This window comes from Salminus brasiliensis, chromosome 17 (assembly GCF_030463535.1).
Source record: "Salminus brasiliensis chromosome 17, fSalBra1.hap2, whole genome shotgun sequence".
Taxonomy (NCBI): domain Eukaryota; kingdom Metazoa; phylum Chordata; class Actinopteri; order Characiformes; family Bryconidae; genus Salminus; species Salminus brasiliensis.
Genome location: NC_132894.1, coordinates 5114246 through 5126913, shown reverse-complemented (window position 1 = coordinate 5126913; position 12668 = coordinate 5114246). Strand labels below are relative to the sequence as shown.

Sequence of the window (12668 nt, the reverse complement as noted above, 5' to 3'; positions counted from 1 at the left end):
CGAAGACATCTGTACTTAGCGTATACTGTATATAGATAATAAATAATGATTCATACAAAACATTTAGTCAGGTCCGTATATATATTAGGACGCTGACAAAGTGCAGACTTTCATCTGAATTCATACATTTTTAGGGTACGTTTTAAAAATCACAATGACAATTTATTATTTTTATATGTAGATTGTTTTTGATCTCCTGTAAAGAAAATTCCTGAATTTTCCACGAGATCTGGATGTAAATACTCTTTCAATTAAAGGGGCAAGTCCGTAGTTTGAGGCCATATCCATTTCCTTGTTTATTTATTTATTGTTTTGAAAGCTCTGGAGCAGATAAACATGAACGTATTGGAACTGTGATCTCTGGAGTAATGGCTGGGGCTCCATCCAATACTTATGGGATGGGTTTGGGATGAGGTGGGATGGTGATCATCCAACATGCTATCCTCACTAACACTCTTGTTCCAGAATACAATTAGTTAGAGACTGAGGGTCTCAATACTCCAAGGTTTCACCCACTTGCATATTTGCTATCCCCATTGAGAACTGCATCACTGGCACCACTGCTGGACATGCTTATCGGTCAGAAAGCACCATCTTCTAATAAAAGCAAGTCATCATCAAGCCTAAACTGGGTCCATCCTTCAGTCCATGTTTATAGGTAACAGTGAGTCACGCAGTGTCAGAAAGCACATAAACGAGTCTATTAGAGATTACTGAACACCTCCACATGGTTTAAACCAAGCCATGCAGTTATCCCCATGCTAGCCGGAGCGTCCACTAATTAGCCTCATAGCTCCAGTATAAATCTTTCTGTGTAAAACTACGCCCAACTATCCCTTCAAACCCCGAAACAGACGTCACCAGATTTACAGATGCAAGACTGACCAATATCACATGCTAGAATTACAGTAACTGTTATATTAGCTGTTTATATTAGCCCAGCTGTCCCAGTCTGACACCTGGATTTAACGCTCAGAGACAAACTCTATGAACCACAGCAGGCTTCAGCTGAGGCCAACGCAACGGAAACGCTTTCAAAATAGTCTGACTGATTCACCACTAACCACTAACGGCAGAGTCAGGCGGTCAGGGCAAAGCAGGCCAGACATGACAGAGGACACAGAGAGGAAGTACATACAGAGGCCCGAAGCAGAAAGACGTCAGGAGTGGACGTCCACGCACTAAAGCATCTGACGTCAAAGTCAGGAAAGGACTCAGACTCCACCCCCTGCAATTCACAATGAGACAAAGTGTAAAGCTTTCAGATTGAGAAAGACACACACACACACACACACACACACACACACACACACACACACACACACACACACGGATGAAATTCTTACATGGTCCACAAAATTTGGAGGTCACTGTTCTCAAATGAGCTCATATCTAATAATAATAATAATAATAATTGTTTCATATTAATTTATTATTAAATTTAAACTCTAGTATATGGTTGGAGACATTTAAAACAGCAATCCTTTCGGCAATGTCCAAATATTTATGGACCTCATATCAGTGGCAGCAGTATGATTGGGCTTAATGGGCCCTACTGACTACTGTCACTGATCCACCCTCCGCCGTTAGCCCGTTCATGCAGTGAACACACACACACACACAATGATACAGTGAGCAGACGTGCCCGGAGCAGTGCGCAGCCATCACTTCGGCACGGGGGAGCAGACAGGGTTAGGGGCCTCACTCAAGGCCCCAAAAGCTTGGCAGCTTGACAAACCTGGGTATCAAACCCACAACCCATTAAAAAAAATAATACACATTGAAGAACATTGAAGTATTCTGGGTAAAAAAAAAAAGTGGTGGAGCTACACGTGTAATGGAGGATCACGTGCTAGCCTTCACCCACCCACCCACCCACCACTAGTGGCATTTAGTGTAATGGGCAGTCCCAGCTAGATGGCGGGAAATTAAACGTCTAGACTAAAAAACATAGCAGTTTTAAAACTAGGCTAACATTGCTAGGCTAACATCGCTAACAAACACTGGAGCGTCACTAGAGACGGGTAAATGGTGATGAGTACCTGGAGTAACATTTGGGGTGTAACTAAAGTACATGGTTGGTGTGGCGCAATAGATAACACTACTACCTGCCAGTGAGCTAGCACACCACGTGGGAGACTGGGGAGACTGGGGGACTACGCTACGCTACACCTTTAAGAGTCCCTGGGCAAGACTCCACTACAAAACTCCACTGCCCCCCTCTATAATACGAGTAACCTTGTAAGTTGCTCTGGATAAGAGCGTCAGCTAAATGCTGTAAATGTTAACGTAACTTTGGTGTCGCAGGCAGGACCATGCTCATGAGAACAGTGCACCGCTGCACCTGCAACCAGAATTACGTTTGTGTAAAATCCTGAAATGCTGCTCGACGGACTCAGTCCACATGCTTCTTTACCTTTGAGTGATGGAAAACGCATGGGAAAAGAGTCATTCGTGAGGGAAGGATTAAAGCGTGAATTCCAGTTTCCGAATGTAGGGGGAGCCCAGGAGCAAATAAAATTCCAATTAGATAAGTAGATAGATGGATGCTTTATTGCTCCAGAGGGAAATTTAGCAGCAATGTAATACAGAACAGTAATACAATACAAGAATAATAATAAATAGAAGAAAGGCAGTGCAGTAATAAAGAATAACGAATGTACAGAGTGCAAGAGGAGCGGGGTATCAGCAGATAAATGAAAATGTGTAATAAACATGTGCATTTATTGATATTTAAGTAAAGCATCAATTCTCACATAAGGTTGCTTTAAAATTTTAAATAGTACATCCATCCTGCTTTAAGTACAAAACAGTAGCTAGTTCACTTGTAGTTCACTTGTTTATTAGCAACCTTAGCCTAGCATCTCCTGTTTTTAACTTACAGAAGTCAGAACAATGGTCACCTTACACATTCCTGCAAACCATAATCTGGCAAAAACATATTTCCAAAAATGCATTGAATTGTTATGCATTTTAAAATCTTCACAACAAGCTGAAGCTCCCAGTGTACCACACACACACACACACACACACACACACACACACACACACACACACACACACACACACACACACACACACACACTGCAGGTAACTGTCAGGTCCTAAATACCACAAGTAAAGCACACCCCATAGACAAGAACTCCAATTAAAACCAACCCTAAAAAACAAGCCTGGCGAGGATGGGGGGCTGGGTTACGCTATTCTACAGGCATTACATCACTGTTACAGTGCGGATTAGGCAGTTAAAGCTGAAAGCAACATCACAGCATCAATAATTCGTCAATCTAATGATTTAGTTATACAGTCATTCATCTCTCATACATATACATAGTCATTCATCGTAGCTGTTCTCATGCATTTAAACTCACCAGATACCAGACATAGTGAAACCGGCTGAAGATCTTCATCCCTGTTAGATGGACCATGGGCTATTTGTGTGCATCAGCAGTGATACTCTATACAACCTCCGAGCATCTTGGCAATAGTCCTGCCACTCAATCACCATCAGTCCTTCTCCTAGCCACGAGTGTAAGCGTAAGTGTGTGTGTGTGTGTGTGTGTGTGTGTGTGTGTGTGTGCGCGCGTGCGCGAGTGTGTGTGACTCACTGCTTTCATCTCTACCGGCTCCTCCCCTCCCGGAAGCCGCAACACTGTATAAAGGTCACCAAAGGTCACCTGCGCTCGACAGGCTTTAGCCCGTGGGCTAAAATAACCACACACTCTGGAGGAGAGCCGCTGTATTAAATATTTACGCTGCGTGTTTATGACGACTTCAGAACTTCACTACTGGACATCTAACAGCACTTACTGCAACCCAGTGAGCTCCTGTTCATATGCCTCAACTGCCTTTAATGCAACACATGTTCAATTATTTCTAACTCGTAGTTCCACAGAGCAAAGAGACCATGAGAAAAGCACACACTCTTAATAACCTGAACATATATCCAGTATGAAGCTCTAATATCATTAATATCCAGTATGAAGCTCTAATAACATTAATATCCAGTATGAAGCTCTAATAGCATTAATATCCAGTATGAAGCTCTAATAGCATTAATATCCAGTATGAAGCTCTAATGGCATCAATATCCAGTATGAAGCTCTAATAGCATTAATATCCAGTATAAAGCTCCAATAGCATTAATATCCAGTATGAAGCTCCAATAGCATTAATATCCAGTATGAAGCTCTAATGGCATCAATATCCAGTATGAAGCTCTAATGGCATCAATATCCAGTACGAAGCTCTAATAGCATTAATATCCAGTATGAAGCTCTAATAGCATTAATATCCAGTATGAAGCTCTAATAGCATTAATATCCAGTATGAAGCTCTAATAACATTAATATCCAGTATGAAGCTCTAATAGCATTAATATCCAGTATGAAGCTCTAATAACATTAATATTTACAATTTCATCAGATTTCAAAAAGTTAATTATTGCTGTACGGCCTTTAGAAAAAAGGGTTCTCTAAGGGTTCTCTTAAGAAGATGTACAAAGCAACACACACTAGAGCACAGACTTTAAAGGGTTAAAGGTTAGTCAGCAAATGTAATCATTCTCAGAGGCACTCAGCAGTTTGTTAGACTGAAGCAGCGCTAAAGAAAGAGTAGAGATAATAGCAGGTTGCCATGTTGTGCAAAGTCACCACAATTCTCATCTCACAGCAGCTCTCAGTGCCCAGAGGGAGTCAGTGCAGCTCATCCAGTTTCACAGATTCAGGCGCCCATCGAAGACAAGCCGGCGTAACCCAACGCCATGCGAGTCTGGACTGGAGTTCCAGTAAACATCAGCGCTACAGCCATGACCTCAGAGACTATTACACAAGCACGTACTGTCATGACCTTACGCAATGCTACGGTCACTCGCGGCAACCCAGAGAACCGAAGAAAGAGGAAACTCACCTGCAAAGCAGCCTTGGAGAGGGAGAGGGAGAGCGAGAGAGCGAGAGAGAGAGCAGAGGGAAAGAGAGAGAGCAGGTTAGAAACGCTGATACATAACGGATAACAAAGGTGAGAGAGAGAGTGAGAGAGTGTGAGTGAGTGAGAGAGAGAGAGAGAGAGAGAGAGAGAGAGAGAGAGAGGGAGGGAAAACAAAAATAGCATGCTGCTGAAAGCAGGGAGGAGAGAGAGAGTGAGACACAAGACAGACGCGACACTACGAGCAAACATCAGCACTCAAGGACGAGGCAGATGACATTAACCCAATCAGATTCATTCAGTCTGTGTGTGTGTGTGTGTGTGTGTGTGTGTGTGTGTGTGTGTGTGTGTATGTGTGTGTGTGTGTCCTTTATCTGACTGAAATATGCCCCCCGGAGTAAGGCTGTGTATTGGCAAAAATGTGTACATACCACAATACAGGGGTTACCATTCAATACACTGCAATACTGTCAAGCAAGGCGATACACTATATGTCCAAAAGTTTGTGGACACCCCTTCTAATGAACGCATTTAGCTACTTTAAGTTGCATCTATTGCTGACACAGATGTGCAAATGCACACACACACTCACACAGCTTTTCCAGTCCCTGCAGAGAAGTACTGCAAACAGAATAGGACTCTCTGGAGTAGATCATCATGAATCTATTGGCACCATGCTGCCCAATGCCAGGCGTGGGCTAGTAGAGGGGTATAAAGCCCCCCCAGCATTGAGCTGTAGAGCAGAGGAAGAACTGTGTTCTCTGAAATGATGGACGGTGGTCCATCCAGTACTTTTGGGATGAGCTGGGGAGTTGAGGTTAAAGTGGGTGGCGATCATCCAACATCCTGACCTCATTAATGCACTTAAATGCCGAATGCAATCAAATCCTCACGGCAATGCTTTAAAATCTAGTAGAAAGCCTTCTTCCCTGGACAGCAGAGAAGGTTACTCCAACAAAAGCAGAATAAACTCTTTTTTTTTTTGTAATACGCTTCATGTCAGAAGAAACCATAAATGAGCAGGTGTCCCAATACTTTTGTCCATATAGTGTATATTGGGATTTTTTTTTTTAATCAATTGAATTTTAAGAAATCATTTGCATAAAATACTGTGTTTCTGTCACTGTATTAAAACAGCTCTGTGCTTCCCTTATTGTTGGATGTGCTGTTCTAGTTTCCAAGCAAGCGAATGGATCGCTATAGAGACACGTATTATTGATCAGTTTAATCAGAGCTGAGGTCTTTGCGCTGCTCTTCTCAGTAACTGAGCTTCTGAATAATGAACAACAGTGACATCACATCGCTCATGCACACCTGCCCGGATCGGCTTCCAGCCTCTCTCTTCTACCGCACTGCATCTGCTAACACCTTTACCGCAGGGCCATGGTCAGGGGTAGGTCAGCAACAAGTTACTGGGGACCTACTGATTAATTTTATGTAAAGGGAAACCCCACCAATATTTTTAAAGCTGTTTATTGTGAAAATGCCAGAGACACTGAGCAGCACTGGCGTTGTGGTTTTGGACCAAAATGCCCCAGCCTCATGTCCATGTACCTTTTTATTTATTTTAAATATATATAAGAACAGAAAGTGAGGACAGTCTTTACCTTTTGTTGAATTGTGGAGTGCTTCATCTCCATATCCCGCTTTTCCTTCGCCGCATCCACCACCAACTGATCTAACTGCAAAACAAGACATCAGCAGTCAGAACTGAAAGACCAAATAAAGTATCTGCACCGCATGCTTGGAATGAACTCTGTCTATTATATCAGCTCTACTTCCCATACAGGAGCAGTGTGTAGATCTATAATCCCAGACTGTGTCCATCTGTTTCTTCTACAGTGGTCAGGACCCCACAGGACTGACCACCACAGTGCAGACTGTAGTGTTTTTTGGGTGGTGGGTCAGCATTCTCAGCACTGCACTGACACTGACTGACATGGTGCTGGCGAGTGTGTTAGTAGTGTGTGTTGCGCTGGTGGTAAGAGTGGATCAGAGACAGCAGTGCTGCTGGAGTGCTTAAACCCCTCTGCATCACTGCTGGACTGAGAATCATCCACCAACCAGAAACATCCAGCTTACAGTGTCCTGTGAGCACTGATGAAAGACTAGAAGATGACCAACACAACCAAACTGTGCAGCGACAGAGACAGAGCTTCTGTCTCTGACTTTACCTTCATCTACAAGGTGGACCAACTAAGTATGAGTATCTAATAGAGAGTGGACAGTGAGTGGACAGCCACAGTGTGTTTAAACACTCCAGCAGCCCTGCCCTGGAGTCTGATCCACTCGTACCACCAGCACAACACACACTAATACACACTACCATGTTAGTCAGTGTCACTGCAGTGCTGAGAATGACCCACCACCCAAATAATACTATCCGCTCTGTGGTGGTCAGTCCTGTGGGGTCCATTGAAGCATTGAAGAACAGGGTGAAAGGAGGCTGATAACAGAGTATTTAGAGGAGTTGAGTGGCCTTCAGTCTTTCTCAGGCTGGAAGACGTGTAAAGCTGCTTCATATCAGCACATACTATCAAACGAGTTCTAACTAATCCAGAACAACACAGAAGGACTCACCAAACACGCATTTCACCTACTTACTACAGTGTGTAAGACTGAACCTCACTAAAAAAAAAAAAAAACTAAAAAAAAAAAAAAAACCACACCTACACGTTAAACACACAGCTGGACTGTTGGGCTCCATTCATATAATGATTAATAACAGCCAGCAGTGGTTACAGTTTAAGCCCTGCTACTCTACTGAGCGAAGTAATGATCAGTGCTAACGGTCAAACACGTGTACAGTATGGCTAAGAGTATTTTCATCACCCTCTTTCAAATATATACTGAACTGACCCTTATTGATGTTTTCACCAACTGGTTGAAAGCATATTGTCAAATGTACTGCATCTCCATACACACACACACACACACACACACACACACACACACACACACACACACACACACCTCAAAGTCAATTAGCCAGAACGTTTGGTGTCTGAAGTTTGGTTTTTCATACCCACACCTATACACATCCATTCCTACCCATACCATACCATATTCAAGCAGACCCAACCATAACCACCCAACTTTGATCATTTCCAACCCTGCCCACCCACTCCCATTCATACCTACCCATTTCCAATCACCACCGTCACCCATTGCCCTTCATACCCATTCATAGCTACTGATCCTCATTTCCAACCATCCCAATCCATACCCAACCACAGTCACCAATTTCCAACCACACCCAAACACTTTCACCCATCCCCATTTAAACCCAACCATATCCACCCATCCCAATCCATACCCAACCATATCCACCCATCCCAATCCATACCCAAACATATCCACCCATTCCAATCCATACCCAACCATATCTAGCCATCCAAATCCATACCCAACCATATCCACCCATCCCAATCCATACCCAAACATATCCACCCATTCCAATCCATACCCAACCATATCTAGCCATCCCGATCCATACTAAACCATATCTAGCCATCCCAATCCATATTCAACCATATCTAGCCATCCCGATCCATACTAAACCATATCTAGCCATCCCAATCCATACCCAACCATATCCACCCATCCCAATCCATACCCAAACATATCCACCCATTCCAATCCATACCCAACCATATCTAGCCATCCCAATCCATACCCAACCATATCCACCCATCCCAATCCATACCCAAACATATCCACCCATTCCAATCCATACCCAACCATATCTAGCCATCCCAATCCATACCCAACCATATCCACCCATCCCAATCCATACCCAAACATATCCACCCATTCCAATCCATACCCAACCATATCTAGCCATCCCGATCCATACTCAACCATATCTAGCCATCCCAATCCATAACCAACCATCCCAATCCATATTCAACCATATCTAGCCATCCCAATCCATACCCAACCATATCCATCCATCCCGATCCATACTCAACCATATCTAGCCATCCCAATCCATAACCAACCATCCCAATCCATATTCAACCATATCTAGCCATCCCAATCCATACCCAACCATATCCAACCATCCCAATCCATACCCAACCATATCCACCTATTCCGATCCATACCCAACCATATCCATCCATTCCGATTCATACCCAACCATATCCATCCATCCCGATCCATACCCAACCATATCCACCTATTCCGATCCATACCCAACCACAGCCACCAATATCCAACCATACCCAACCAGAGCCAGCCATACCTCATTCCCACCCATACTTATCCATAGGCAGATACCCACCACCATACAACTGGTGTGAGAGACGATGGTATGAGATTTCTATAGATAAACGTCTCTGAAAAAATCACAGCTTTACGGGCTTACATTATACAGTATTTCACAATTCTTCCTGTTCTTCTTCTTCTCTTAATAATAATAATAATAATAATAATAATAATAGTATTATACACTGACCCTTAAATGAGTGAAAACAGGGTTTTTTTTTTTGCTTGAACAAAATATTTACTACAGTTAAAACAAACTATTAATGGGACTGTAGAAAGTCTCCCTTTTAATAATAAATGAATAAATAAAGCTGCATGTGAGGTGGACTCGTTCTGTTTCCAGCTAAGGATTATTTTCATTATGGATTGCTTTGCTATTTATTTTCTTTATTTATTGATCAACTGGAAATGGTATGCATTTTTTATTTGGTTGTACCCCCCTCCCTTCAACAATTCTGGTATTCAGCATATTAACAGGGTATTATAACCATCATATTTCATACAACGGTATACCGCTGCAACCCTACCCACAACTAATACGATCTCTGCATACAGTGTCAGAAACCACATAAGCAAGTCTATTACAGATTAATGAACACCTCCACACTGACAGTGTGATGAATTAGCTAATTGGTGGGGTGTATACTTACAGTACCTGTTAGCTAGATTAGCCTTGTAGCTTTGCAGCAAGACTTCATAAAATAAATAAAGCAAACTTCCCACATCAAACTAAGTCTTGGTGGGCTGCCTATATTTGGGGTATGTTTGATTTGTGGTTGGAAACGCATATATTTAATACCTTCATTCAATCCCTCAATCAAGAACTGCCTACCTGACCCACTGCAAAGGTTCAGGACATAAAAATTCACACGGAGGATTCACTGGGGCAGCCCCTCTGCTGTAAAGGGCAGTTTTGTTTTGCTGGAGCGGGAAGTTGGTGATAAGATCATGGGAAATGTTTTCGCCTCTCCACTGCAGCTGAATTCCCACCGCAGTTTGTGCCGTTTAGGAGTCGGCTGTGTCAGCCATGAACACCACGGCTACTGACCACTGCAGACAAGCATAACCAAGCAATCCAGCAGCGATAACCTCACACAGAGGACTGTCCAAAAATAAGAGAGCAACACTGTGAATCTCAGCAGCGTGTGTGTGTGTGTGTGTGTCTGTAAAACTCCAGTGCACTTCCTTTAACCACTGAACATTCATTCCAGACATACACACAACACTAAAGGTGCCCAGGAATGCATCTATTGAGTATTGGGTGTTGTTTGACGTATAAATAGTAAGTGTATGACTTTAGGTGGGGGTGAAAAGTGCTCATATGCAGTTTTACAAGCATGTTCACAACCCTGTTATGAAGTCTCATAATAAAACACGCTGGTTTTCCTTTCATGGAGCACTTGGGGTGGGGTGTGTGTGTGTTTGTGTGTGTGTGTGGGGGGGGGTTAAACCCTAGCTTAGCACTGTAAAAAAAGGACCAATAAAAACAAACACTGTCCTCTTGGATTCTCTTGGCATTTGTGTGTCGTTGGCTAGTTCAAGAAATTTACCCAGTTGGTCTCTCTCCCTGCTTTGTCTGGTCTAAAGTTAGCCTTTCAGCTGCTTCCCTGGCTGCAAACACAGTTTCTTTAGCTTTCGCAAGTGATCGACTAGCAATCGACTAGTTTAATCAGCTTACCTACGATGTTCAACGCGCCTCTGAGCTAGAGTTAGCTATTAGCCATTGTAGCCTTGCGTCCATATTGTGCCAATGTGGCCACTGTGCTTTCACTACTGGGCTGGGTTTAACCCATGAGAGCCCATGGTTACATGTGTGTCACACTGCCTTTAAAAGGTGTGGGTAGTTCCTTCCATGTCCTTCACTTCAACTCATGAGGTTCCTAAGTGACACTCAACATCCTGGCTGCGTCACAGGACAGAGTGAGAATGTGTGTGCATGTGATGTCATTTACAAAATGTCAGTGTGTTCGATTAGTGCTTGAGACAATCAGCTGATCTACGCTTATTTTTTGCTTCTAAAAACTCTGATCCAAGACGTTTAACCATTCAAATGCTTCTCATTTACGTGGATTTTGTTTTTTGAAGGCTAGACGACACTGTTTGAGGCTTACGGTTCAGCAATTCCATGTATCGCACTCTCATTATTCAACCACATCAATGTTAACAGTTGGCCTTCTAGAGCACATGTAATGCTTATACACTATATGTTCAAATGTTAGTGGACACCCCTGCTAATGAATGCATTCCTGTCCTTTTACACACACAGCTAGTAGAGAAGTACTGCCAATAGAATAGGACTCTCTAGAGCAGATAAACATGAACCTATTGGCACCATGCTGCCTAATGCCAGGCGTGGGCTAGCGGGGTATAAAGCCCCCCCATCATTGAGCTGTAGAGCAGTGGAACTGTATTCTCTGAAACAATGGTGTTCCTCCAATACTTTTGGGATGAGTTGCTGAGTTGGGGATGAGGTGTGGTTATGAGTATTCCACATCCAGACTGCCTGCCATTAAATCCTCACAGCAATGTTCCTCCTAAATCTAGTAGAGAGCCTTCTTCTCTGGACAGTAGAGACAGTTACTCCAACAAAAGCACAATACAGTCTTTTGTCGTCCCCTTGACTTCGGAAAAAACAATGAATGAGCAGGTGTCCCAATACTTTTGTCCATATAGCGTATACACCACTCTGAGCGCAGTACATAAAAATAATAAATCACAGCTTCTTGAGCCCAATTTAAACCTAAAGTTGAAGAACTGTCCCGAAAGTGACCCTAAACTCAATATTAGGTCAGGTCCAGTCAGACTCTGGTTGGGAAGCTGACCTCGAATCACCACGTCATCCAATGTCATCTAACTGTAACAGTGGGACATAAACGGTTGCTGATTTCACAAGCTATATAGCGCCATTAGCACCTGTGTGTGAGAGAGAGAACACAAAATGAACACAGACCTGCTGGCAGCTCCTCCAGGCCCGCCTGCAAAGCCTCTCCAGCTTCTCCAGCTTCATGATGGTAACCACACGCAAAACACACACCCTCCTGCTCTGCTATCCACTGGACTCCCGCTCCTACACACTCCGCTGCGGACACCGCTCCCACCAACACTACCCGCACACACACTGTCCAACTCCCAGACTGAACCTCTGCCATCCTCCAGCCCTCCGCTGGGAAAACCCTCTCATTCCTCCACTTCCCCTTTCCAGTAGTCAGACGCTAGCACAGCCTTTTTTCTTCTGAGCTCAGTAAAGTTCCCCCGCCCCGATCCCTAAACAGTCCCCCGGGAACAAACTCTGCCGGCTCGTGACCAAAGACAGGATGAAAAAGGAAAGTGGAACAACAACAACACTGGACCACAGGCCTGAGCCCACCACACCCCTGCAATGTAAACCACTAAATAGGGAGAAATCGGTGTTTGTACATGTGAGCGGGGTGTGTGTGTGTGTGTGTGTGTGTGTGTGTGTGTGTGTATATTTATAT

The 12668-nt window shown here is 43.5% G+C and overlaps 1 protein-coding gene across 3 annotated transcripts in view; it reads right to left on the bottom strand.

Moving 5' to 3' along the window:
- acap2b (ArfGAP with coiled-coil, ankyrin repeat and PH domains 2b) overlaps positions 1-12668 on the bottom strand; it is a 63581-nt gene that overhangs the window by 20435 nt on the left and 30478 nt on the right. For all 3 annotated transcript variants that reach the window (XM_072661212.1, XM_072661211.1, XM_072661213.1), the window contains exon 9: positions 6531-6605. In XM_072661212.1, the coding sequence (XP_072517313.1) occupies positions 6531-6605 (75 nt within the window). The remainder of the gene's footprint in view (positions 1-6530; positions 6606-12668) is intronic.